Source organism: Macaca nemestrina, chromosome 16, assembly GCF_043159975.1.
Source record: "Macaca nemestrina isolate mMacNem1 chromosome 16, mMacNem.hap1, whole genome shotgun sequence".
NCBI classification, from domain to species: Eukaryota; Metazoa; Chordata; class Mammalia; order Primates; family Cercopithecidae; genus Macaca; species Macaca nemestrina.
This window is the reverse complement of record NC_092140.1, coordinates 13,496,654-13,524,186: the sequence shown is the minus strand read 5'-3', so window position 1 is coordinate 13,524,186 and position 27,533 is coordinate 13,496,654. Positions and strand designations below refer to the sequence as shown.

Below are 27,533 nucleotides of genomic sequence, written 5' to 3'. Positions count from 1 at the left end.
CCAGCACTTTGGGAGGCCGAGGTGGGCGGATTACGGGGTCAGGAGATCGAGACCATCCTGGCTAACACAGTGAAACCCCATCTCTACTAAAAATGCAAAAAAAAACCCCATCTCTACTAAAAATGCAAAAAAAATTAGCCGGGCGTGGTGGCAGGCGCTTGTAGTCCCAGCTACTCGGGAGGCTGAGGCAGGAGAATGGCGTGAACCCAGGAGGCGGAGCTTGCAGTGAGCAGAGATCGCGCCACTTCTCTCCAGCCTGGGCAACACAGCGAGACTCCATCTGGAAAAAAAAAACAAAACAAAACAGAGAGGAAATAGTAATACCCATTTACACCACAGAACAGAGTATGGTCATGTATTTGAATGAGTTTTGTAAATTAGGCAGTGTAGATTTAAAATAGTAATTTTTTTTTTTTATCACCGAATTGGCCAGATTTTAAAAACTGTACTCTTGCTTTAGCAGAAGGAGGCCAATAACTAAAAAAGCTAGTGTGAAGGAACTCATTTAAAAAAGACCCCGAAAACAAAAACCAAAAATTGGAGACAAGCTGTGTCTTAGCAGTTAGAAAGTGTAACATTAAACATTAGTGTATTTGTCCCTGCTAAACCAAGAATAATTTATTTTCCTGATGAAGTCTCAAAGGCTTTATATTTTGGAAAAAAAGACTCAATTGTTTTTACTATGCTGTTTTTACAATGATAGAAAAGTGTACTAAATTTTAGAAAGCTTTTTTTTCTTTGAGATGGAGAGTGTCACTCAGTCATCCAGGCTGGAGTGCAGTGGTGCGATCTTGGCTCACTGAAAACCACCACCTTTTGGTTTCAGGTGATTCTTGTGCCTCAGCCTCTCAGGTAGCTGGGTTTACAGGTGTGGGCCACCACATCTGTCTAATTTTTGTGTTTTTAGTAGAGACAGGGTTTTGCCATGTTGCCCAGGCTGGTCTGGAACTCCTGGCCTCAAGTGATCCGCCCCCCATGGCCTCCCAAAGTGCTGGAATTGTAGGCGTGAGCCACTGTGCCTGGCCGAAAGATTTGAAAGTATATTAAAACAGAAAGAATTTTCTGCCTCGCTTTGAGTTAACTGGATTATGTGGAAGCCAGAAAGCCATTCCTGAGCCCAGGATTGTTAAAAAGTTTCTGCTTTACTTTATATATGAATGCAGAATAGTTTGAGGACAGCTTTTAGGGTGCAGCTATAGCTCTTACCTATAGTGTCTTGAAACAAATGATTTTTTTTTTTTATAAACAGTCACTGATTCCCTTCTAGAACCAGCTGAGGAAAGTAAACTCCTAAGTGGTTTTCATATGAATGGGTAGCAGGATTGTCATCCACAGAGTAGAAAATTAAGGGTCGGTAAGTAGGCAGTAGCAAGTGAGAAAGATGTCTGAATCGTGCATGGCGGTCGGTGTTGATGCTAATACCACTATAAAAATGTGTGGGTGTTTAGCATCTGGGAAGAATGATTCGAATTTGCCTGTCTTTGTTGTAGTGTTTTCTGCGCCTCCCTGTGTTTTGCCCTGTTCACCAGCAATACCGAGTTGGTAGATCGTCTGATCCAGTGCATTATGAGAGAGGAAGTACATGTTTTTTCCAGTATTGGAGTGCCAGGATTAGTTCTTTGTTATCTAGGTTCAGAAGATGAGTAATGACACAGGATATAACAACTAAGGCCAGGCAGGGAAGGTACCAACATGGTAGTTTGGGGTGGCAGGCTGCCCATTTTCTCACAGTTACTAACCTTAATTGAGTACCTGCTGTGGGCCAGGTATTGTTCTAATGTGTTTCAGCCTTGACTAATTTCATCTTCTTAATAACTATCTATGAGATAGATATTGTTATTATGGCTATGTATAGTATGTCTATGTCATAGTATCTATCTATGAGATAGATACTGTTATTATGTCCATTTTACAGATGAGGAAACCAAATACCAGAGAGGCACTCTAGTAACTCAGTCATAGCCACAGAAGCAGTGTTGGAGCCCAAGCCTTCTGGCATAGCGCTTGTGCTCTTTTTTTTTTTGAGACAAAGTCTTGCTCTGTCGCCCATACTGGAGCGCACTATCACTGTCTTGCCTCACTGCAGCCTCTGCCTCCTGAGTAGCTGGGGTTACAGGCATGCGCTACCACGCCTGGCTAATTTTTTTGTTTTCTTAGTAGAGACAGGGTTTCACCATATTGGCCAGGCTGGTCTCGAATTCCTGACCTCGGGTGATCTGCCCACCTCTGCCTCCCAAAGTGCTGGGATTACAGGCGTGAGCCGTCGTGCCAGGCCAACGCCTGAGCTTTTAACTACTAGGCTTGGTTGTCCCGCAGGCCATGTTCTAGGTATTAACAAATAAATGCTTGCAGAAAAGGCACCAGATTTTTGTTAGCTCTTTTCACGTTTTTTCTGGTTGGTTTTTCCTACTATTTAGTTGGTTTTTGTAGCATCGTCCACACTCCTATCATAGTCACAGTAAAATAGGACTTTTTACTGTTATTATTCTTGGGTTGGATAATAGAGCCCACTTAATGTGAGTTGTTTTGTAGTAGAGGAATAAGAGGAATAAAAGAAATGGGTACTGGTTCGCTTGGTTTCTTTCCCTTTTCTCCATTTCTTAAGCTGTTCTTTTGGCATTATATTCCTAGGACTTTCCTGTAACTCTTTCTCCATTGGTGCTCAAAAGAGTTAAGTAGCTTCAGAACCTGAGTGTGCCTTCCCTCAGGACAAGCTGGGATTACAGAAAGAATGGACCACGGGGATGTTTATCACTTAGAAGAATAGAATAAAATGATATCATTGGACTTTTCTTTTTTTCCTACCTCCTGATTGGAAACCATAAGGAATCCGATCATCTGAGCATTTTTGCTGATGTATTTTTAATTTTTGTGTGTGCTTTTCTTTGTTTTCTCAATTGTATTACTTGTGATATGAAAATAAAACTATTCTAAACACTCAAATGAAACTTTTTAAGGAAAAATGAATAGCATCAAATTTGTTTTATCACTTCTGCTGAAAGTTTTATATTTGACTTGTTTTTCTTTTTTTTTTCCCCCAGACAGGGTCTTGCTTTGTCACCGAGGCTGGAGTGCAGCGGCGCCATCTCAGCTCACTGCAACTTCTGCCTCCCAGGTTCAATCAGTTCCCCTGCCTCAGCCCCCACAGTAGCTGGAATTACAGGTGCGTGCCACCACGCCTGGCTAATTTTTGTATTTTTAGTAAAGGCAGGGTTTCACCATGTTGGCCAGGCTGGTCTTGAATTACTGACCTTGTGATCCGCCCGCCTCGGCCTCCCAAAGTGTTGGGATTACAGGTGTGAGCCACCACGCCTGGCATATTTGACTTTTCTTCCATTTTGGGGACGATTATTATGTAATGTGTCAGAAATTTTCTTTTAATAAATTATAGGATGTTATTGAACATTACGTTAATAGAATCTATTGTTCTAAGCCCTTTCATATTTTCATGTTTTGTGTGTCATGTAATTTATAGATGTGAGAGCTGTCTTAAGAATATTCTAGGCTGGGCGCGGTGGCTCAAGCCTGTAATCCCAGCACTTTGGGAGGCCGAGACGGGCGGATCACGAGGTGGGGACATCGAGACCATCCTGGCTAATGTGGTGAAACCCCATCTCTACAAAAAAAAAAAAAAAAAAAAAACCAGGCAAGGTGGCAGGCGCCTGTAGTCCCAGCTACTTGGGAGGGTGAGGCAGGAGAATGATGTAAACCCTGGAGGCAGAGCTTGCAGTGAGCTGAGATCTGGCCACTGCACTCTAGCCTGGGCGACAGAGCGAGACTCTGTCTCAAAAAAAAAAAAAAAAAAAAAAAAGGAATATTCTAAAGAGTGTTAAGCATAATCAACTCCACTTTTTCTTCAAATATTACCAAGCTGTATTTGTGAAGAGATAATGTTGTTTTGTTTAAAATATAATTATTTTATATAAATAAAGAACAAAGGCTGGGCGTGGTGGCTCACGCCTGTAATCCTAGCACTTTGGGGGGCTGAGATGGGAGGATCACTTGAGGTCAGGAGTTCAAAACCAGCCTGCCAACATGGTGAAACCCTGTCTCTACTAAAAATACAAAAAAAAATTAGTCATGTGTGGTGGTGGGCACCTGTAATCCCAGCTACTTGGGAGGCTGAGGCAGGAGAATCGTTTGAACCCAGGAGGTGGAGGTTGCAATGAGTGGAGATCGCTCCATTGCACTCCAGCCTGGGTGACACAGCGAGACTCTCTCTCTGTCTCAAAAAAAAAAAAAAAGAAAAAAGAAAAAAAAACCCACAAAGTATATTTAGTAAAATAAAGTTTAACCTTCTACATTTTTATGAAATAAAGTTTGATATCTGTACATTGAAATGAGCTGCTTTCTATTGTTTTGTATTATAAGTTAAACTTGTGGCTTTTCAATTTGAAAACTTACTGCCATGTAGAATTTGATTTTTTTCCCTAATGCAACACTTTACTTAAAAATTATGGAGTAGAACTATATTTTTTTGGAAGAGCTGGTTTTATGAAACCTAAAATTCAAACTCTGGAAATTAATGATGTGGTGGAAGAAGTGCTGGACTGAGAATTCCAAGAATATCGGGCTTGGTTTTGCCCAATGCCAACAGTATTTCATTGAGTGCACCTTGTTTTAAACTGAAGCAAAACAGAAATGTAAAAAGTAAAGTAGAGGTTCCTTTTCAAAGACTTTCCTTTGCATCTGATTGGGAATAAATAGTAACTTCTCTTAGAAGCAAAATTTATTCAAAGGCCTGTGCTAACATTCTTAAATATCTGCTAGCTATAATAAAGAAATCAATGTATTTTATGTTCTTAGCTCCCAAAATTTAACCTAAATATTTGCCCTGGCATGCTTATACTGGTCCAAGCAAGCATTAAGTCATAGCCTGTTCCTCTTCCTTATTTGAAGGTGTTTTTACCTTTCTTAGCATTCCACAAGATACTTCTTCCTTCCTTTGTTCTCCTCTGCCTTTGCCTCTTTTAAAAAGTTCTATGTTGCTAGCCAATCAGGACAAATACATAATGTGAGGTCCCGTTCCAGCCAATGGAAACCAGACACAGCAGTGGGGGGGACGCCTCAGGTTATAAATGATCCTGTCTCCATTGTTCAGTGTACTCTCATGGCAGAACTGCTGGCGAGTGTACCCTTTCTGCAGAAAGTACAAATGACCTTGCTGAGGAAATTAAATTTATGTTCAAGTGCTGTTTCTTTACGGCACCAGGGAACAAGCATTTCTAACAGAAGTCTGTCTGGTTCTTGAGTCCCTGCCCTGAACCCCTAGCTTTGGATGTCAGTTAACTCACTTATAAAACTGCTGCTCTGGAGATAAATAATTCTGTTGGCATTTATGAGATTGTGTCTTATCCTAACAGACTTACTTTTATGGAAGCTGATGCAGATAGTTGTTTATTCATGGAAGAAATAATGTGTTGATTACATGAATTTGCTAAACTCTGGGGATTTAGTAGAGAGTAAGACAGCTAGTTGTTGCCCTCATGAAGGTTAAGTGTGACAAGGGCTGTCATAATTGCAGGTTGTGGTGTATGTGATCACACAGTGATGATACCTAGCCAGGTGTGGGAGGACTGGAAAGGAACCCTAAAGAAAGTGGCAGGCTGGGCGAGGTGGCTCATGGCTGTAATCCCAGCACTTTGGGAGGCCGAGGTGGGCGGATCACCTGAGGTCAGGAGTTCGAGATCAGTCTGTCCAAAACAGTGAAATCCTGTCTCTACTTAAAATACAAAAATTAGCCGGGTGTGGTGGTGTGCGCCTGTAGTCCCAGCTACTTAGGAGGCTAAGGCAAGAGAATTACTTGAACTCGGGAGGCAAAGGTTGCAGTGAGTGGAGATCGTGTCACTGCACTCCAGCCTGGGTGACAGAGACTCCATCTCAAAAAAAAAGGAAAGAACGTGGCATTAGCTGAAATTGGAAGCATGCCACCGTGAACTCTGGGAGGAAATGGTTATTTTCCTCTCACCCAGACTACTGCCTCCCAGCCTGACTCTTAGATCCCTCTTGCCTCTCAAAGTGTTCATTTGTTTGTTCATTCATTCAGTTATTCTTCCAACACTATTGATTGAATAACGACTGAGCCAGGCACTGTGCTCGGGATTTTAAATACCTAACTTGAAACAGCTGGACAGGGGTTTCTGTGCTTATGGAGCTTACATTTTAACGGGCTAGGGAGTTGCAGAGGGTGGACAGTGCACAAGATAAGTAAGCAGATGCTATGCCAGAATTCTGCAGCCTGCAACCAGAGCGAGTCCTTCATTTCCTTGCTCTGAGGCTGCAGTTCAGTCTCTTTCATGTGACTGTGAGGCCCTGCTTACCCTCATCCTCTCTCTTCAGGTCCCAGACACTCTGTTTTTCACTACGCTTGTATTTCTTAGGTCTCCTTTCAGTCACCACGCCCGAGAAAATTTTCAGGAATCTATTTTTGGATTAGAGATCTCCTGTTGTCACATGCCCTCTTTACAACTTCTACATAACACGCACCACGCAATCATTCCTTAGCTGCTGTGTGGCTGTCTTGAAGGTTTGTCTTTTCTACCAGCCTGTAAATTACCTGTTGGCTAAGATGATGCCTTTCTTGTTCTGTCCTGTGTCTTCAGGGCCCAGAATTGGGCCTATTGTAATAAGAGCTGGTTTGGTGAAAGGAGGTAAAAGGGGAGAGAGTTCCTGGCTGAGCCTGGCTGAACTGAGAAGGCCGTGCAAGGCTGGGGAGCCTGCCTGGGCCTTGGGCGGCAGGGTAAGGTGCAAGATGAACAGGGGTGGGGCTGAGACTTATGCTTAGGCAGACAGGATCAAGTATTGAAACCAGCCTAGGGAGTTCAACCTTGGTTTTGAGGCTATGGGATGTCATGAAAAGCTTAAGTGGATTTTGGGGACTCCTAGTTTGTTTTGATAACATTAAATATGTTCTCAAAATCATTAACAATTTGGAAAACAACTTCAGACATGGCTGGCTTAATTTTTAAACTATGAAAATATGAAGTATGTAATTATGATTCTTATGGTGAAAAAGTTCAACATGTACGTAAGAGCATACAATTTTAATTTCCCTTATCCTACTACTTTTAATCCTACTTTTTAAATTTAATTTTTTTTTTTTTTTTAAATATAGACAAGGTCTTGCAGTGTTGCTCAGGTTGATACAGAACTCCTGGGCTCAAGCGATCTTCCTGCCTGAGCCTCCTGAGTAGCTGGGATTATAGGCCTGAGTTACCATGCCTGGCTGTCTATCCTACTTTTGATCAGTAACTTGGTTTTGGTAGCTGTCCAAAGCATAAACTTTCCTGTGCATTCAAATGTGTATTTCTGTCTTAATGTAGGTAAGGTCATACTCTATGTACTCCAACTTGCTACCCCCGCCCCCAGTATATACTTTATTTTGCTTATTTTTACAGTGTAAGCGTTACTCTCTTAAAACTTAATTATCGTTCATCATTGCCTTGTATAGAACCAAGGCATCTTGGACCACATACCAAATCCCGTAAGGCCTGGCCAGAACAGGGCCATGCTGTCCATGCTCCTTATGTTGTGCTTTGCTGCTGCTTCCTTACTGCATTTCAACTTTAGCTGACTGATATTCTTTCCCTATTAAATTGCTTCCTCATCTAGGATTTTTGTATATGCAGTTCCCTCTGTCTAGTAACTTTTCTGCCTGATCTTTTCATGGTAGCTAGGTGTTTGTATGTATGTGTGTGTGTGTGTGTGTGTGTGTGTGTGTAGTTTTAGAGACAGGGTCTCACTTTATTTCCCAGGCAGGAGTACAGTGGTGCCATCATGGCTCACTGCAGCCCTGACCTCCTGGGCTCATGCAATCCTCCTGCCTCAGCCTCCCAAGTAGCTGGGACTACAGGTCCCACTACCACACCCAGTAATTTTTGTATTTTTTGTAGAGATAGGGATCTTGCCATGTTACCCAGGCTAGTCTCAAACTCCTACCCTCAAGTGATCCTCCTATCTTGGCCTCCCAAAGTGCTGGGATTACAGATGTGAGCCACTGTGCTTGGCCTGGCTAAATGTCTTTATCCTTAGTTTTAAAAGTTCACTCCAGAAGGGCCTTTCTGAGCAGCCTCTCTGAAACAAGTTCTCCCTAGTATTCTTGCCTCAATACTCTTTGTTTCTGTGTAACATTTATTTTGGTTATCAATTGATTGGTTTATTTTCTGTTTCTCTCATTAGTTTGTAATAAGCTCCGTGAGGGCAGAAAATGTATTTCATGTAGTGTTGCTGGGCAGATAGTTATTGAATTAATGTATAAGTGGTTGAATAAGAACATATAGATCAACTGCATTCTTTCTAAAGGCTAATATTTCATCTTATGGATGTACTAGTCCCTTATTGAAGGCTTATTAAATTGTTTTTCAGAATTTTTTTCTTATTAAAACACCACCAACAAATTCAAAATAATGAATTTCTTTGAATGTCTGTGTCCATGCATGTGGGTATGTCTGTAGGATGACTTCCCAGGAGTAAAATTTCAGAACAAAAGATAACATGTCCTCAAACTTTTGATAGATACTGGCAATTTCTTTTAAAAAAGATTATACGATTTTCTATGATACCGGTAATATAAGAAGTATTTAACTTTGTCATCCTGGCCATTATTAGACTTTAATTTGCTGGATGAAAAGTGAGATCTCATTGTTTTAATTTGTGTTTCTGTGATTGTGACCAAGGCTGAGCATAGATATTTTCCTTTGAGAAGTGTTTTTATGTGAAGAGCTTTTAGTTTCATCTTTGGCCCAGTTTTTGGTGATGATTGTTGGTCCTTTTTTAGTTGATTCAGAGTTTGATTAAAATTTTTTTAAACTTATGATGTTATAGGCAACTTTTACAGTGATGTCACTTAGTGTCATTGAATTTGGAGCTTTATAGGGCTTTTTTTTTTTAATCTCTTCAAAAGTAATTTTGTAGAGCCTGATAATGAAACTTTGTTCTGAAAGACCATATTGGAGCTGAATGTATAATATTTAGTAGTTTATTACTGAACCAGTAATAGAGCTTTTAATGTCCAGTGCATAATAGACCCTCAGTAAAGAATTTTTGGATGAATGAATGACAAGTAAAAAGTTAATTTTTAAGGCAGCTTGATTTTATTTGAAAGTTCATTTAGTAGAATTTGATTTTCATAGTAAGAAAACTTAAGCATGCTGTTAAGTTGCAAGATAAGATTGCTTTGTGGCATTCTACAGAAGTATTGGATTTGTGGCAGTGGAATTTTTAGTTTGCCGTGTCAGGTATAGATATGGCTTTATATATCCACACACAGCTATAACATGTATATACAAATAAGTGACAAAATATGACTGATGAATTTTTGAATTACCTATTAAAATTTGCCTGTTCTCTCAAGTGATGAACTTTTTAGATAGCAGTTTATTTTCTCTCATCACGTTGGAAAGAAATGTTAAAAGTTTTCTTCCAGGTTTATTATAATCCAGTCTTCATCAGCCATCACTCTTCCTGTATTTTGTTCAAGGGGCACTAATTGTTCACATTTGGCAGGTTTAACACTTCCTGACAGAGAGGCTATTAAGGGGAAGTATTCTCCAATAACTGTCACTGGCTGGAACAAAGAACCTTCCAACTCAATGTGTGGAAACCACTAACATTCTTAAATGACCCTTTTCATGGATTTTCATCCCTTTAAGCTAAAATTTGGAGAATGTAGGGTCAGCGAAAACAGCAAGGTGTAATAAAGCAGTAAACCTTGATTTTGGAAGGCATAGGGTGGGAGGTGTAGATTTATCTCTGACTTGAAAACAATTGTTATTTGGAAAATCTCATTAGCAGATGTGACTGCTTGGAGTGGAAAAAAAAAAAAACCAAAAAACAACTTAAAACTGATGTCGCTTTCAGGACCGCTTTGAACTTAACAAGCACCTATTTGTGGAGCAGACTGGCTAATGAAAGGAAATTAAATTTTTCTGACAACTTCCCCTGCCAACCTCCTTATTCAGGAGATGTTATTAGGTACTGAAGACCTTTAAGGAAGATTTTTTTTTTATTAGACGTAAGTGAACAGTTATAAACATCCCCTTTCTCCCCCCTTTCTTGGAGGATTCTGATATGGTTGCTCTACATTTTAAATGTATTAGTTTAAAAGCTTAAAAAACACTGGGCTTCACTTTAGCATTTTAGTCATTTTCTAAAAATTCAGTCACACCAGCTGTGGTTTCAAAACAATATTGTCAGTTGTTGTGATAGTTTAGTTTGTGTCACTAAATTACACACACACAGACACACGCGCACACACACACACGCACACACAGACACACGCACACACACACACGCACAAAGGAGGCTTAGATTTCAGCATTATCTTTATTGTTATTTGGGGAAATGATTCAGCAGTGTCCTGTGTTGGATGTGTTAGGAGAGGGTTAATGATCAGTGAAATTACTTAGATTCAAGGGAAGTTTTTGTCTTTTCAGCTTCTTAGAGGTAGAAGTGGCATTGGTTAATATTTAGCAATAACTAATCCTTAAATGGATAAACTCTTACCCTTTACTGTTTAGGGAAGCATTTTCTTTCTTTTGCTTTTTGGAGTTTTTTTCTCCAATAGTTGGTTCATTGAAATTAAAGTTTTAATTTATGTAACAAGATACAATTGTAGAGGTAAAATATGTACCTGGTAAAAAGACGAAAGAAACAATAGAACAGAAAAGGTAATGCAGATTGCCAAAGGGATTTTTTGGAACAATTTATAATTCCTGTAGGTACTGGAAATTAACTTTTATATTTCTGGAAAATCGATCAACTACTCCCAAACAATAGAGAATCAACTCCCCCTGCTGACAGAATCTAGGAAAACATGACGCATAATATTGGACAGAAACAAGCTGGCTGCGGACAAGCTTTAATGACCTGATTTATGATTCAGTATTGATTGTAAACATCTAAATTCTGCCATTAAATTCCGGCAACTGCACCAAATCATTGGCAATTCTGGTAGTGCTTCCTGCCAGCTCATTTCAACTGCTTTGAGTTTCTTAATATAATAATGATGAGGTAGAATTTACATTCCACTTATGGTATTAATTTTACATTTCTCTGAATGAAAAGGGTTAGAAGGTTGTAAAATTGAACATTAAATGAATCGGAGGAGACAGTAGTGCAATATATGACTGCCCTAAAGACATTGTGCAATGCCTCATGGGATTAATGTTGAGTCTCATTTCCTGCTTTTACAGGATGCAGAAGAAGCTGTCAGAATTGCAAGGGAAATTGGTAAGTCCTTAAATTAACTTTGGTAGGGTTTCTGTGTCTTTCAGCAGATATGGTTGAGTCAACAGGTAATAAGTAATTCCCATAGAGCAAATAATACTTTAATAGTTTTAGATTTTGATTACTTGTTGCTCTGGAAGAATTTATCAGTTGAATTACCAAATTCTATTATTAAAGGAGACTTTAAAGAGTAATTTGACCTTAGCTATACATAGCTCTTTTGTAAGATGAAATCACAGGCTAATTCAAAGAAGGAATTGTCTTAAGAATTCTAAAGATTGGATATAAGTTGAATGTCAATTTATATGTACATAGTTGAATGTGGTTTGTTAAAATTAAGAACATTTGGATTAAAATGAAGATACCATATTTGATATAGTTCTTTAAGTTTTTGCCTTTTTCTAAGATGTTAGGTATCAACTTAATCTTGCTAAACAGGAAAGATAAAATAGATGTGGGAAATTAGAACTGAATGTTCTAAATTGGAATAAAAGGTAGACTGGAGGAGTTTTTAATGGCTGTTTTACATGTACTTGTATTTGGGGCAGTGTTTCCCAGCTTTTTAATTTCTTTTCTTTTCTTTTTTTTTTTTTAAGATGGAGTTTTGCTCTTGTTGCCCAGGCTGGAGTGCAATGGCGCGATCTTGGCGCACTGCAACCTCCACCTCCCGGGTTCAAGTGATTCTCCTGCCTCAGCCTCCCTAGTTGCTGGGATTACAGGTGCCCGCCATCACACCCAGCTAATTTTTTGTATTTTTAGTAGAGATGGGGTTTCACCATGTTGGCCAGGCTGGTCTCGAACTCCTGACCACAGGCGATCCACCTGCCTCAGCCTCCCAAAGTGCTGGGATTACAGATGTGAGCCACTGCGCCCGGCTCGCAACTTTTTAATTTTAAAAATATTCTTGGCGGTCATGAGAACTATTTTTGGTATCTGCTAATTGAGAAAATGTTTAAGGGCATGCTGTTGTCATGGATTAACAATATTGTTAAATAACTTTGCAGGTTTAATAATTAAATCAGTAATTGTATATATTTGACAGAAATGTGTACAGAAATGAGAGAAATTAGGCAATGCTTGTAGTCAGGGATCCCAGCATCTTCTCAGCATTCCTGAACTCCTCAGTCCAAGCATCTCATCGTGCCACACAAACATTTCTGTAGGCCTGTTTTCTCATTAAGATTATTTAGATCTATTTTCTGCCGCTAGAGAGCATTTGATTTGGCAAAGTTCATATAGTTGTGATATGTAGAAATGTCTTATTGGTCTGGAAGTGATCACTTGTACTAATAAGCGTGTTCTTTGCAAATGGGACAGTCTAACTTAGCAGGTCTTTAGTGACCTGAAAAGCAGTTTGGCTTGTTGCATCCTTGTTTATAGTTGGTTCTGTCTAAATTGTTTGGGCTTTGCTCATCATTAAGTGTGTTTTGTTGTTTGCTTTGCAAAAATCTATCTTATTGATATAGGTCCTGGATTTAAGACCAGACCATAGAAAATCTTATTTTATCTGACCACCTCATCTCTTCGTTATTTTTTTTCAGAATCATTAATGTTTCACAAAGCATTTCAGTACTTCATAGGAACATTTGCTCGACTGCTAAATAAATTGGACTATATGTAACTGATTCTGTGGTTTCTTTATTGAGAAAAATCAAAAGTTTCTGTCCATGGTTTGAAATCACTGGTGTTCCTCATTGCCTAAGAGGCATGTAATATACCTACTGGCTTTTGAGGATAGTTTTCTAAAATAGTTTAATTTCATCCTGTCAGACATCTTTACATTTAAAAAGCCCCTTTTCTAGTTCTAGGTTAGACATTATTATCAACCTCAATGGATATAATAATACTGTTTTTATTATAATAGTATCTATGTAAAAAAGGACAATATTTAGAGAAATTTGGGGACATAAAGGGATTAGACGAAAATCTACAGTTACACTGCAGTGCCACATTTTGAATGGTGAATCTTGGACTTCCAAGCATTCCTTTTGTGTAAATGGCAGGCCGTGGATTGCTTTGCTTGCTTTCTTGCCGTTTCTTCCACTTTTTTTTTTTTTTTTGAGGCAGAGTTTTCATTCTTGTTTCCCAGGCTGGAGTGCAGTGGCTCAATCTCTGCTCACTGCCACCCCCGCCTCCTGGGTTCAGGTGATTCTCCTGCCTTCACTTCCAGAGTAGCTGGGATTACAGGCACACACCACAATGCCAGCTAAATTTTTTTGTATTTTTAGTAGAGATGGAGTTTCACCATACTGGCCAGGCTGGTCCCAAACTCCTGACCTTAGGTGATCTGCCCACCTCAGCCTCCCAAAGTGCCAGGATTACAGGCATGAGCCAACGCACGCGACCATCTTCTGCTTTAGTTATAACCTGTGACCTTTAAGAGAACCAGTTCATCGTGATGGGCCTCTCTCTAACCAGTTCTCATCACTTTGCTTTCCTCCCTCAATATTTTAATGCTGTACTTTACCTTCTTTTCATTTTCTTATTTTTTTCCTACTGAGGTTACCTAATCTAAGTCTCTTTTCTTTGCACTTGGGCACATCCTTTGACTCCTTTCTCTTTCCTACTCTTTCCTATCTTTCTTCTTCTTCTTTTTTTTTGAGATGGAGTCTCGCTCTGTCACCCAGGCTGGAGTGCAGTGGCCGTCTCTCAGCTCACTGCAAGCTCCGCCTCCGGGGTTTACGCCATTCTCCTGCCTCAGCCTCCCAAGTAACTGGGACTACAGGCGCCTGCCACCTCGCCCGGCTAGTTTTTTTTTTTTTTATTTCTTAGTAGAGACGGGGTTTCACCGTGTTAGCCAGGATGGTCTCGATCTCTTGACCTCATGATCCGCCCGTCTCGGCCTCCCAAGGTGCAGGGATTACAGGCTTCAGCCACCGCGCCCGGCCTCTTTCCTATCTTTCTTCTAATTCTTCCCCAATTGCTCTCTCTCACTTGTGAAATAAATGATAGCAATCATGGCTATTAAGTATAAGAGTACTGGTGTTTTGCTTATACTGAAAGAAAGGGAAACTATAAAATTTGAGGTAAAATAAACCATAAAGAACTAGGGTCATCAGCTCTTACAAAGCTTTTGGAATTTCCCTGAAAATCTCTTCTGAATCACCTCAGAAGCCTTGCATAAAATCTTTTCCTTGAAGTGCTACTTTCTAAAATACATTAAATTATGTTTTATTAAAGTCTGTTGGCTTTCTGTGTTGTTTGATATTTTGTAAGTTTTTTACTACTGATTTTATTGAGATATATCACATTTTAACTATGATTATCATTCCATGTGAAAAATGTGTTCCTAGTTCTAAACAACTGAATTATAGTCAAACCTTTGAACCTATCCATTTGTAAGTTGTTGATTGTCCCTGTGTTATACTTATTCATAGAGTTCTCACTTTTAATTCTTTCTGTGTTATGTGGTGAAAATGAAATTCATCCTGTTTTACATGATTTCCTCTTCTCTCATGTCTTTGCTTTTCTTCTGGAACCATGAATCTGTGCTGCCAAAGTAGGAAACTCACTGTATTGAGCATTGATGAATTAAGTGTCTTTTACGTAATGGTAACTCCAGTTTATGGAGCATTTCTTCCTTAGGTCAGGCATTTTGGAAATGTTGTTTCTAATGCTAATTCTTGAGTTTAATTATTTTTGTTTACATTTAAGGAAACTAATGATTAGGCAGGTAAATAATTTGTTCAAGGTCACAGAACTATTGAGTGGTGGACCCTGGTTTAAATTTAGGTTTGTTTGGCTCCAAAGACCACAGATTTTTTATTATACTTTGTCTAAACTAGTGAGATTACAGGATGGCAGCTAAAATTTGAGCAACTACTTAGTGTAAAATACTGTAAGGTACTTAAGTGTGTTATATGTGGAATTAAAGAAGCAGACAGTCTCCTATCCTTGATGAGGTGAGAGACAGTTAAGACTTAATATGTTACTTGTATGTATTTGTTTTTTGGACTACCTGGTTTCCCTCATTCTTATTCCTGATTTTTTCCTTTGACCTATCTAAGTTGAGAGATACAGAGCTATTGATCCTCAGTTTGTCTTTAACCTCAATGATAGACAACAGTAATCTGTGAGCTTGATTTCCATTGAAGTTTGATCCTTTTTCTGGACTAAAGGTCCTTAATACAATCAAGTCAAAATTGATTCTTGAAAGGAAAATAAATTGTGAATCTAAAACCTGTCCTTTAATAACTTCCAGATTATTCAGATTCTTTTCCTTTGCTTGTCTTTCTTACAGTCACAAATCATGCCCAATTTAAACAAAAACATTTTTTTTTTTTTTTATCCTCAAGTCTACTATACTACAAACCTACTTCTCCCAGAATTTCCACATCTCAATAAATGTCACCCCTTTCAGTCAGGCCAAAACTCAGAGTCTTTCCTGGATGCCTCTTTTCCTCATCATCCTATTGTAAATACATCAATAGGTATTGTCAGTTCGTCTTATATACACTGTCTTCATTACCACCACTCTCCTCCAAACTACTTTTGTCTTTTGCAGGGACTATGGCAATAGTTTCTTTATTTCATTTCTTAAACACTTCACATAGCTGACAGTAAGATATTTAAACTCTTTAAAGAACAAAGACACATTTCATCTCATCCCAGCCCATTTCTGCTTTAAATTCTGTAATGACTCCTTTGAACTTAGATAAAAATCACAATTCTTTACTCTGACTAGTATCCCCATATAATTTGGCACCTGCTTTTCTCTCCAGTCTTATTGTATACTACTCCCTTCTTTGCCTACCTTACTTCACTCACATTGGCTTACTTGAACACAGCAAATTTCAGGGCGTTAGGGTAAGTTTTTTTTTTTTTTTTTTCTTTTGCAGGGTGAAGGGGGATGGCAGGACCTAGCAGACTCTTACTGATATCTTCACATAAATAGCTCCTTGCAGTCTTTCGTATCTTAGCCTAAGTATCATGTCTTCAAGAGAAGATGCTCTAATACTGTCACCCAGTCATTCTCTGTCTTGTAACTATTTTCTAAATTTCTGCATAGTATTCATGACTTGCAGATTTTTTTTTATTCATTAACTTTTCCCCAAATATTTTATTTTGAAAAATTTGAATCATACGGCATTTGGAAAGAATTGTTACAATTTATACCTGTATACCCAACAGCAAGATCCCACTATTAACCTTTTTCTAGATTTGCTTTACCACTCATCTGTTCATATACTAATCCATTTTATTTTTGTAGCATTTCAGAGTAAATTGCACAACCAGTATATGTCACATTAAATACTTCGACATATGTGTTATTAATTGAATTCAGTATTTGTATACAGTTTTGTTATTTTGATGCCAAATTCGCACACAATATAATGTGAACAAATCTTAAGTCTGTATTTATTGATTTTGACATATGCATATATATGTAACTTGGAACCCCACCAAGATGCTGAACATACTGTTTCCCTGGAGAGTTCCCTCATGATCCTTCCAAGTCAGTTCTCACCTACCCTCTGGCCCTGGAGGTAATTTGTTCAGATTTTTATACTAAAGATTAGATTTTGAAAAAGATAATTTTTTAATACTGTACAATTCAACCTTTAAAAATGCACAATTCGGTGATTTTTGTTGTATTTACAAGGTTGTGTAACTGTAATCACTATCTAATTTCAGAGCATCTTCATTACTCCCCAAAGAAACTCTGTACTTATTAGTGTTTACTTCTTGCTTTCTTTCTATCTAGTCCTTGACAACCATTAATTTACTTTGTGTCTTTATGGATTTACTTATTCTGGGGATATTTTATATAAATAGAATCACAACATATGAACTTTTGTGTCTGGTTTCTTTCACACAGAATAGTGTTTTTAAGGTTCATCCATGTTCTACCATTTATCCCTTTTTATGGTTGGATAATTTTCTGTTACATGTACTTACCACATTTTGTTTATTTTTTAGAGACAGTGTCTCGCTCTTTTGCCCAGGATGGAGTGCAGTGGTGTGATCCCAGCTCACTGCAGCTTCGATCTCCTGGGCTTTAGTAATCCTCCTGCCTTACCCTCCTGAGCAGCTAGGACTACAGGTGTGTGCCACCATGCCTGATTAATTTTTGTATCTTTTTGTAGGGATAGATTTTCACCATGTTGCCTGGGCTGATCTTGAATTCCTGGGCTCAAGTGATCCACCCACATTGGCCTCCCAGAGTGCTGGAATTATAGGCATGAGCCACTGCACCTGGCCTTATCTACTTATTAATCTATCGATGGACATTTGGTTTATTTTTACCTTTTGGCTATTGTAAATGGTACTGCTATGAACATTTCCATCCATGTATTTGTTTGTATACCTGTTTTCAATTAATTTGGGTATATTCTTAGAAGTGAAATTGCTGGGTTATGTGGTAATTCTATGTGTAACTTTTGGAGATACTAGCAAATTATTTTCCATGGTGGCTGTCCCATTTTACATTTCTACCAAGAATGTATAAGGCTTTCAGTCTTTTAATATCCTTGCCAACTCTTGTTATTTTCTTTCTTTTATAATGAAAACTATTGCCATCTTAGTGTGTGTGTACAGTAACATCTTACTGTGGCAGAGGGAAGAATGGATTGAAAAAATGGGACCCAACTATATGCTGTCTATAAGAAACTCACTTTAGATGCAGAGACACAAATAGGTTGAAAGTGAAAGGATGGAAAAAGATATCCCATGCAAATAGTAACCAAAAGAGAGCTGGGGTGGCATACTAATGCCAGACAAAATAAACTTTTAAGTCCAAAACTGTTATAAGAGACAAAGAAGGACATTTTATATTGATTAACAATTATGAATGTATATGTACCAGAAAACATATTCCTAAAATACTTAAGATAAACATTGACAGAATTGAAGGAAGAAACAGACTAATTCTACAATAATAGTTGGAGACTTTAATAGCACACTATAAGTAATGGATACAACATCTAGAGAGATCAGTAAGGGAGGGAATAGAGGACTTGAACAGCACTATATAATAATTAGACCTTATGGATATATAATGACCATTCTACCCGATAACAATATAATGTGCATTGTTCTCAAGTAACTATTAAAAGAGGATTGATTGAGTTAAAGTAATTGTTAAAGGAAAAGAAAATGTAATAACAAACAGGAGCAGTAGCTCATAAAGTATTACCCATGTCTCACAATGTTCCCAAGAATTAGTTTGATGTAGAAATATTTTTCCCCACATGTACTGATTTATATTGATGGATTGCTCTTTTCTTAAAATAGTATAGGATTCTCTGCAATACATAAATTTTATTTTTCTTTGCAAATGATTGCTTTATATTAATTTGATTACTACTTCAGAGTAAAATTTTCATTGTTGTTGTGGTTGTTTTTTGAGATAGAGTCTCATTCTGTTGCCCAGGCTAGAGGGCAGTGGCGTGATCTCAGCTCACTGCAACCTCTGCCTCCTGGGTTCAAGCAATTCACCTGTCTTAGCCCCCCAATAGCTGGGACTACAGGCATGGACCACCACGCCTGGCTAATTTTTGTGTTTTTAATAGATATGAGGTTTCCCCATGTTGGCCAGACTAGTCTGAAACTCCTGATCTCAAGTAATCCCCCTGCCTTGGTCTCCCAAAGTGCCGGAATTACAGGTGTGAGCCATCGCATCTGGCTGGTTACTATTTTGTAGTAAAATTCACCATGAGTTAGTTTTCTTTGTATTTCTATTACTTAATGCTTGTTACAGAGTATATATTCAGCAAGTGGTTATTTGGTGAATGAATCAAAATGAAATATGTATACATGTGTATATAAATGAATTAAGCAATCACATATTTTAAAGTTTTTTTGTAATATTTATAGACCAGAATTTGGCTATAATTTTCTCCCTTTTCCCCCTTAATCTTCAGTTTTATAATAGAGATACCTGGGGAAAAGAAGGAATATTAAGCAAAACATTATAAACTTTCAGCAAATAGATAATTGAAACAACATGATCTAGGATTATTCAAATAAATTGTGTATATACTTGTTAATGACTACTAGTCATCAATTCTTGTAGGCCGTCCTTGTGTTCATTAGGTTGGACTAACAGAGATTTGTAGGAATCTAAGATTCAAATATATGAAAGTCTTTTACTGAACTTTATTGCCTTTACACTAACCTGTTCCCATGACATCTTATGTTCTTTGAAAGTTTGGCTCTCCCGTTTGACGTATTTTACTATTAGTCTTCTGACGGCCTCTGCTCTGTCTCTGCTTAGTGTGTGGGGGCTATGGTAGTCCTTTGTTTTCCACCCTGGCTGTTTGCCTTTGCCTATTCTTCTCATCTTCCATTTGGCATAATGTAACATTTTTTTAAAAAGTTGCTTGTGTTGCTTATATACAACCAATTGTTAATACTTAAGAGGGATAAAATATGTGGCTAAGTCGGAAATCTTTTTATTTTGTCTATTTCATGCAGCTTAGAAAAATTTTCACATGTTATGTATGACTCTGGAGTTAAGGTTATATGGAAGAAACCTTTGCAAAAATATTACAATTTATACCTTCTTCACAATCTTACATCTTGTTAATTTATTTGCCAATTTGGTCTTCAGGAGAAGACATTTAATATTTAAGGAGATTGAATAACAAACGCCTAAGGAAAAGTTATGTTAAAGAAAATGGCATTAAAGTAATCTTTGTGAAATCCATTAAATAATGAGATGTTTATTTTACTGTTTTCCTATTATTGAAGTGATGTGGTCATTAGAGATTAGAATGATATTCCCTGGGAGAGAGGAACATGTGTTCTGTGGCTTTTTTTCTTCTTTCCTTTCCAGTGGGTGCTTATATTTTCTTTTATTATTCCAACATGCACATTTGGGTTTAAGCATAATTTTACAGGTTCTTTTTCTGTCTTTTACTGTTAAATTTGCTGTTTCTGCCTCTTTTTATTTCTCTCAGTCCTTCATCTTCTTTCTCTTGTTTTATTGTTAGTCATTTGTGTATACCATTTTTTTCCTTTTTCTGTTACTCTCTTGGAAAAGGCTGTGCATAACATTCAGGCAGTAATGTGGAAACACATTGTAATGTGAAAAAAAATTCCTTTTTTTGTTTGGAAACTTCCTGTGTGTGAAGCGTTTTGCTGTAATCTGTGCACTGAAATGCACTGATTTCCGATCCCTGGAGCAGAGTTAGGGATCTAGTATTTTTATTTGCCTAAGTAGAGAGAAATAATAGGCAGGCAAAATCAGTTTTGCTTTTATCTGCCAAAGAAATAGTGTCATAAAATAGTGTCATGTACTGGTTTGTTTAGTGTATAATACATCTTGATTATATCTTTATAGGTACTGAATATTGATTCAGTCTTATTTAAATATGTTTATGTAGTTATTTGTATATATGTGTATGACAAACTGAGGAAAGGCTGTGTGTGCGTGTGTGTGCAGTAGTAGTAGAGATTTGGATAAATCATAGACTCCAACATATATATGTTTACTAGTTACTGGATAATTACAGACCCCAAATAGTATTGACACAAATGTGCATTACCTCAGTCTGAGGTGTGCCAACTCGAATGATACTCCAAAACTAAATTGATAATGATGAAACTAAATGTAACTATTTTGTGACTTAAAGATAGCAATAAAATCAGTGGAAAATTATGATCAAATGAGAAGTGAGTAATGAATTGATAGTAGGGTGTATTTCCCCAATTTGCTTGAACTTAAACTGTCTCCTTGTTTGTATCTACAGCAGGAATTTTTCAGTGTAGTCAACACGTGGTGCATGGCAGCTAAATTTCCCAGTAGATTCTGAACTGGATTCGTTGGAAAACTGTAGTAATATGCTAATTTAATTAGAGTTTGCGGAGTTGTCGTTAGTTCACCAGAGCTCGACTATACCACATTTTCATTGCCCCTCCCCTGTGACTCTAAACAACACAGATTTAGTTTTTCTTCATTCTTTATGTTCATTTCTCAGGTTGTAGGGTGGGAAGGAGGTGTTTGGTTCTGTGCTGTCCTTATTCAGTGGCTAAGGCTGATGGAGTTTCCACTATCTGCAATGTCATAGATCATATAGAAAAGCCTCAATTTCTATAATCATCAATAAGATATTCTTCATGACGAGGTGTTTACTATTATATCTCATTGTGTGATTTTGAAATTTGCAGATTATCACCATCATCTCCTAAATATTTCTTGAATTTATCTACTTCTCTGCATTTCTGGTGCTATTCTCTTTGTTTAAGGTAGTGTCATCCCTTGCCTACATCACTGTAATAGGCTTTCCAAATGTACTCCTCTTATCATAGCTTGCAATCCCTTGGAGGTAGACTTTGGAAGGTTATTGGGGGAAATACTTTTGGGACCAGTACCTGAGGGGGAATGAAGGAAACTGAGCCAAGGGAAAAGTTGAATTGATTCTCTCTCAACAAAGGCATCAGCTAATAATTTAGAGAGCTGTGAATATTTATTGGTCTTTCATAGTTGTTCCAAGTTCGGGCAAGAGGATTCAGCCATTATACACCTGTATCAACTAACTAGTGGGTGTAGGCTGCCCCTAGGAAGGGGCATGACCTTAGGCAGAAAGCTGAGGACAGATCAGCTGTTGGTTGACAATACTTCCAACAGTTGGGGCAATGTCCTAAACTAGGGATCTGGGCAGAGAACTGTACTTAATAACTTTGACATATATTTTTCATGATTGTTCATTTCTAAGTATTTTCAGATTTCTGCTACGATTTTGACTCATATGTTATTTGGTGATGTATTTTAATTCTCTAATTTTTTGCGATAGAGTCTTGCTCTGTCATTCAGGCTGGAGTGCGGTAGTGTGATCATGGCTTACTGTAGCCTCGACCTCCTAGGCTCAAGCGATCCTCCCCTCTCAGCCACTGGAGTCGCTGGGACTACAGGCACAAGCCACCACTCCTGGCTAATTTTTGTTGTTGTTGCTGTTTTTGTATTTTTTGTAGAGACAGGGTTTTGCCATGTTGCCCAGGCTGGTCTCGAATTCCTGGGCTCTACTGATCCTCCTGCTTTGGCCTCCCAAAGTACTAGATTTACAAGTGTGAGCCACCATGCCAAGCCTAGTGATGTATTTCTAAATAACGGAAAATAAATTAGTTTTTTGTATTATTGATTTCTAACTTAATTGCTTTGTGGTCAGAGAGTATCATCTTTTTCATTTAAAAATCTTTCAGAATTGATGAAAATTGCTTTATGGCCAAGGAATAAGTCACTCTGAATACACATTCTGTATGTTCCTGAAAGAATTTATATTCTCAAATTCTTATATGCAGTGTCTTATCGATAACTCAAGAGGTCAAACCTACCTATTAGGATATTCAAAACTTCTAGTGAGGTTTTTTCTTTTTCTTTTGTTTAAAGACAACGGAGTCTCACTCTGTCGCCCAGGCTAGAGTGCAATGGTGCAATCTTGGCTCACTGCAACCTCTACCTCCTGGGTTCAAGTGATTCTCCTGTCTCAGCCTCCTGAGTAGCTGGGATTATAGGCACCCACTACCACGCCCGGCCAATTTTTGTAGTTTAGTAGAGATGGGGTTTCACCATGTTGGCCAGGCTGGTCTTGAACTGCTGACCTCAGGTGATCCGCCCACCTCGGCCTCGCAAAGTGCTGAGATTACAGGCATAAGCCACTCTGCCCGGCCTGAGTGGTTTTTTTTTTTTTTTTTTTTTTTTGAGACAGAGTTTGGCTCTGTCGCCTAGGCTGGAGTGCAGTGGCACGATCTGGGCTCACTGCAAGCTCCGCCTCCTGAGTTCACACCATTCTGTTGCCCCAGCCTCCCAAGTAGCTGGGACTACAGGTGCCTGCCACCATGCCCAGCTAATTTTTTGCATTTTCAGTAGAGATGGGGTTTCATTATGTTAGCCAGGATGGTCTTGATCTCCTGACCCCGTCATCCACCTGCCTCTGCCTCCGAAAGTGCCGGGGTTATAAGCATGAGCCACCGCACCCGGCCTTTTTTTTTTTCTTTTTTTTTGAGACAAAGTCTTGCTCTGTCACCTAGGCTGGAGTGCATTGGCACGATCTCGGCTCACTGCAAACTCTGCCTCCTGGGTTCAAGCAATTCTTCTGCCTCAGCCTCCTGAGTAGCTATGACTACAAGTGCCTGCCACCACACCTGGCTAATTTTTTTGTATTTTTAGTAGAGATGAGGTTTCACCATGTTGGGCCAGGTCTTAAACTCCTAACCTTAAGTAATCCGCTCGCCTCAGCCTCCCAGAGTACTGGGATTACAGGCATGAGTCACCACATCGAGCCTTCTTATGAGGTTTTTGGATATTTGATGGACCTATATTTGAAAAAGTGGATTTTCCAATTTTTCATTGCTTGTTAGGTTTTGTCCTTGTTTAGATAATAGGTATATTACAGTGTATCATGTTTCGTTAGCTATCAAAACATAATGACTAATTTTTTTGTTTTCAAGTCTAATTAGGATATTAATATTCCTAAACAAGCTTATTTTTGTTTTATCCTTGTATCATTCTTTATCTTTTTTATCTGCCAGTGAACTGTTGTTTTAGGTGTGTCTTTTATAAGTGCACATCGAAATTTGGACTGGATTTTTATTTTATTGTTTTTCTATTCAGCCTGCTGGAGCTTGTCTTTTAGCTGGAGAGTTTAGTTCATTCATATTTATTGTATTTAAAATTATATTTTGATTTATTTATGTATTTTACTTTTTGGGGGGTTTGTTTGTTCCATTGTTTGGATTCTGTTTTCTTTCTTGGCTTCTTTTTGATGATGACTTAAAAAAAAAGTCTCTTGTTCTTATTTTATTTTCCCTTCCCATTCCCCGCTCTACTATGTTGGAAATTTTATACTCTATTTCTGTTGTTTCAGTGTTTGCTATAGAAATTTCAACTTGGAGACATTCCTTCAGGTGTCCTTCATCTTTGGCAACATTTAGTGTTGTCAGTGTTTTGGATTTTAGTCATTCTAATAGGTGCATAGTAGTATATCATAGTTTCAGTTTACAATTCCCTCATGACATATAATATTGAGCATCTTTTCATACTATTATTTGCCATCTGTGTTTCTTTTTTATTGAGATGCCTGTTCAAATCTTTTGTTCGTTTTTCAGTTGGGTGATTTGTTTTCTTGTTGTTGAGTTTTAAGAGCTCTGTATCTTTTGGATACAAGTTCTTTCTTAGGTATGGGTTTTGTAAATATTTTCTCCCAGTTTAGAACTTATGTCTTTATTTTTTTTTTTTGAGATGGAGTCTCACTCTTGTTGCACAGGCTGGAGTGCAGTGGCGTGAACTCTACTCACTGCAACCTCCGCCTCCCAGGTTCAAGTGATCCTCCTGCCTCAGCCTCCTGAGTAGCTGGGATTATAGGCACCTGCCATCACACACGTCTGATTTTTTTTTTTTTTTTTTTTTTTTGTACTTTTAGTAGAGACAGGGTTTTGCCATGTTGGCCAGACTGGTCTTGAACTGACCTCAGGTGATCTGCCTACCTCAGCCTCCCAAAGTGCTGGGATTACAGGCATCAGCCACTGCACCTGACCATGTCTGTATTCTTTCAAGAATGTTATTTGGACTGCAGAAGTTTTTATTTTAATGAAGCTAAATGTGTCAGTTTTTAATGGTTTGTGCTTTTGGTATTATATGTAAAAATTTGTTGCTAAACCAAAGTCACCTAGATTTTCTTCTATTTTTCTCTAGAAATTTTGTAGTTCTGCAATGTATATTTAGGTCTGAGATCCATTTTGAGTTAATTTTTGTGAAAGGTATAGGATTGTGGCAAGATTAATTTTCTTGCATAATGAATATCCAGTTATTCCAGTACCCTTTGTTTGGAAAGACTATCTCCGTTTAATTACCATTGCTTCTTTGTCATAGTTCAGTTGACTGTATTTGTGTGGGTCTATTTCTGGGCTCTTGAGTAATTTGTCTGTTTTAGACAATACCATACTGTCTTGATGTCTGTAGCTTTATAGTAAGTCTTGAAGTTGGGTAGTGTTAGTCTTTTGAATTTGTTCTTTTTCTTCAATATTGTGATGTCTATTCTGGGTCTTTTCCTTTCCATATAAACTTTAGAATCAGTTTGTTGATATCTACAAAATAACTTGCTAGGACTTTGATTTTAATTGTGTTCGGCCTATAGATCATATTGAGGAGGATTGATATCTTAACAATACTCAGTCTTCCTATCCATGTACATTGATTATCTGTACATTTAGATTTTCATCCATTTCTTTCATCAGAGTTTTGTAGTTTTCCTCATAGATACACTGTACATATTTTAAGATTCATGCCTATTTTATTTCTTTAGCGCTAATATAAATGGCATTGTTTTAATTTCAAATTCCAGTTGTTCACTGCTGGTATATGGGAATGTGATCATCTTTTGTATATTAATTTGTATTCTGTAACCTTGCTATAATTGCTTATTAGTTCCAAGAATTTTGTTGTTGCTGCTGATTTTTTTGGAATTCTGTCATAGACAGTCATATTATTCACTGGTGAAGACAGTTCTATTTATTCCTTCCCAGTCTGTTTACTCTTTATTTCCTTTTGTTGACATACTTCATAAGCTAGAATCTGCAGTCAGATGTTGAATAAGAGTTGTCAGAGGGGACGTTCTTGTATTGTTCCTGATTTTTGGGAGAAAGCATCCAGTTTCTTGTCATTAAGTGTGATGTTAGCTGTAGGCTTTTTGTGTATATTCTTTATCAAGTACAAGAAATTTCTCTTTATTCCTAGTTTGCTGAACTCAGTGATTGTTGATTTTTGTTAAATGCGTTTTCTACATCTATTTATATGATCATATGATTTTTCTTCTTTAGCCTGTTAATGTGATGGATTACATTAACTGATTTGTAGATGTTGAATCAGCTTTGCGTACTAGGACTAAATCCCGTTTGGTCATGGTATATAATTCTTTTTATATAATATTGGACTTTTTAGTCATTTTAATATCTAAAAACTTAACTTCACAACTTCACAATTTTTATTTTTTTCTTGTTTATCTCCTCATCATGTTTATTTTTTTCTCTAAATCACTTTACCCATTCGTAATAGCTGTAACTTATAATGATATTTGTAACAACTGTTTTAAGAGTCTGCATTTCTGGGTTTATTTCTGTCAGCTATTTTCCTTCTGATATGTATCACATTTTGTGTCTTCACCTATCTCTTAATTGTTGGTTGGATTCTAGACATTGTAAATGTTATATTGTGTGTTTGGATTTTGTTACCTTTATTTAAAAGATACTGATGTTTAGTAGGAACATTAATTTTGTTTAGGTTAAGGCCTTTTAGGCTTTAAAAAAGTTTTCTTAGGGCAAGTCTAGCATAGGCCTTTCTGGTGTTCTGATTAGACAAGTTTATATTATGCTGTCTGTCTACCCGCCACACTTCCTATCCTTTGGTTCATAATTTCTATTTCATTATACATCTATGATTTTTTTGTAGTATAATGTAAACCCATGAGAGATGTAGGCAGGAGAGAGATATGATAGTATATATACCTTAAGAAAATTTCACTGACCGCTATGTGACTTGGATGGGGGCAAATGTAGGGAGTTCTGCTAGTAGGCCAGTGCAAGAGTCCTGGACTGCTGGTTTGTGTAAGTATTACGATTAAGTATTATGATAACTGAGATAAAGAAAAGTGAATAGATTTGATCTTTTTAAATAAATAATTTATAAGAGTTTTGTACTATCCAGCAGTTGTACTCTTTTGCATAGATACAGGAAACTCATATGCAAAGTTCCAGACAACAAGTACAAAAATATTCAAAGGACCATTGTTATATAAATAGAACAAGATAGAGTCTGAATGTCCATTCACAGTGGAATGCATAATGCTGCAGTATGTTCATAGGTGAAATAGATTACAGCAGTAAAAATAATGACTTACAGCTGCTCAGATTATTAACTAATACATTTACTTAGTAACTGTTACTTTGCATGTTATTCTTTAGGCAGTTTCAGCCAGTGCAGAAACAACAAAGAAGACAGGCAAAGATCTTTGTCTTTATGTTTTTTTAATCATCGTGCAGTGAACAATGTAGATATTGATTAAAGCAGGAGTCATTAATGTTCATTTTTAATAATGGGTGAAAATTGTTTGGATATAGGATCATCACAGTTTCAATGTATCAATGTCAGATTATTTGCTAAGAAAAAAATGGCATACTTTCTGTGAGGAAATTTAATGGATGCCATCTTAAGTAATCAAACGTTATCAGTTTGGGATAAATTGACTTTTTATTTTACTTTTGATGTGATGGAAGAACTCGAGGATACAATATCAACTATTTTGTATTTAAGATTTCTTAAAAATCTGGAATTTAATGAGTGAATAATCAGGTATATTCAAATTGTGGAATAT

General features: G+C 37.6%; 1 protein-coding gene across 1 annotated transcript in view; it reads left to right on the top strand.

The window, feature by feature from the left end:
* The window catches only part of LOC105477975 (propionyl-CoA carboxylase subunit alpha), a 440,790-nt gene that overhangs the window by 130,973 nt on the left and 282,284 nt on the right, over nt 1–27,533 (top strand). Inside the window, exon 8 of the mRNA XM_011734903.2 lies at nt 11,193–11,229. Coding sequence (XP_011733205.2) covers nt 11,193–11,229 — 37 coding nt within the window. The remainder of the gene's footprint in view (nt 1–11,192; nt 11,230–27,533) is intronic.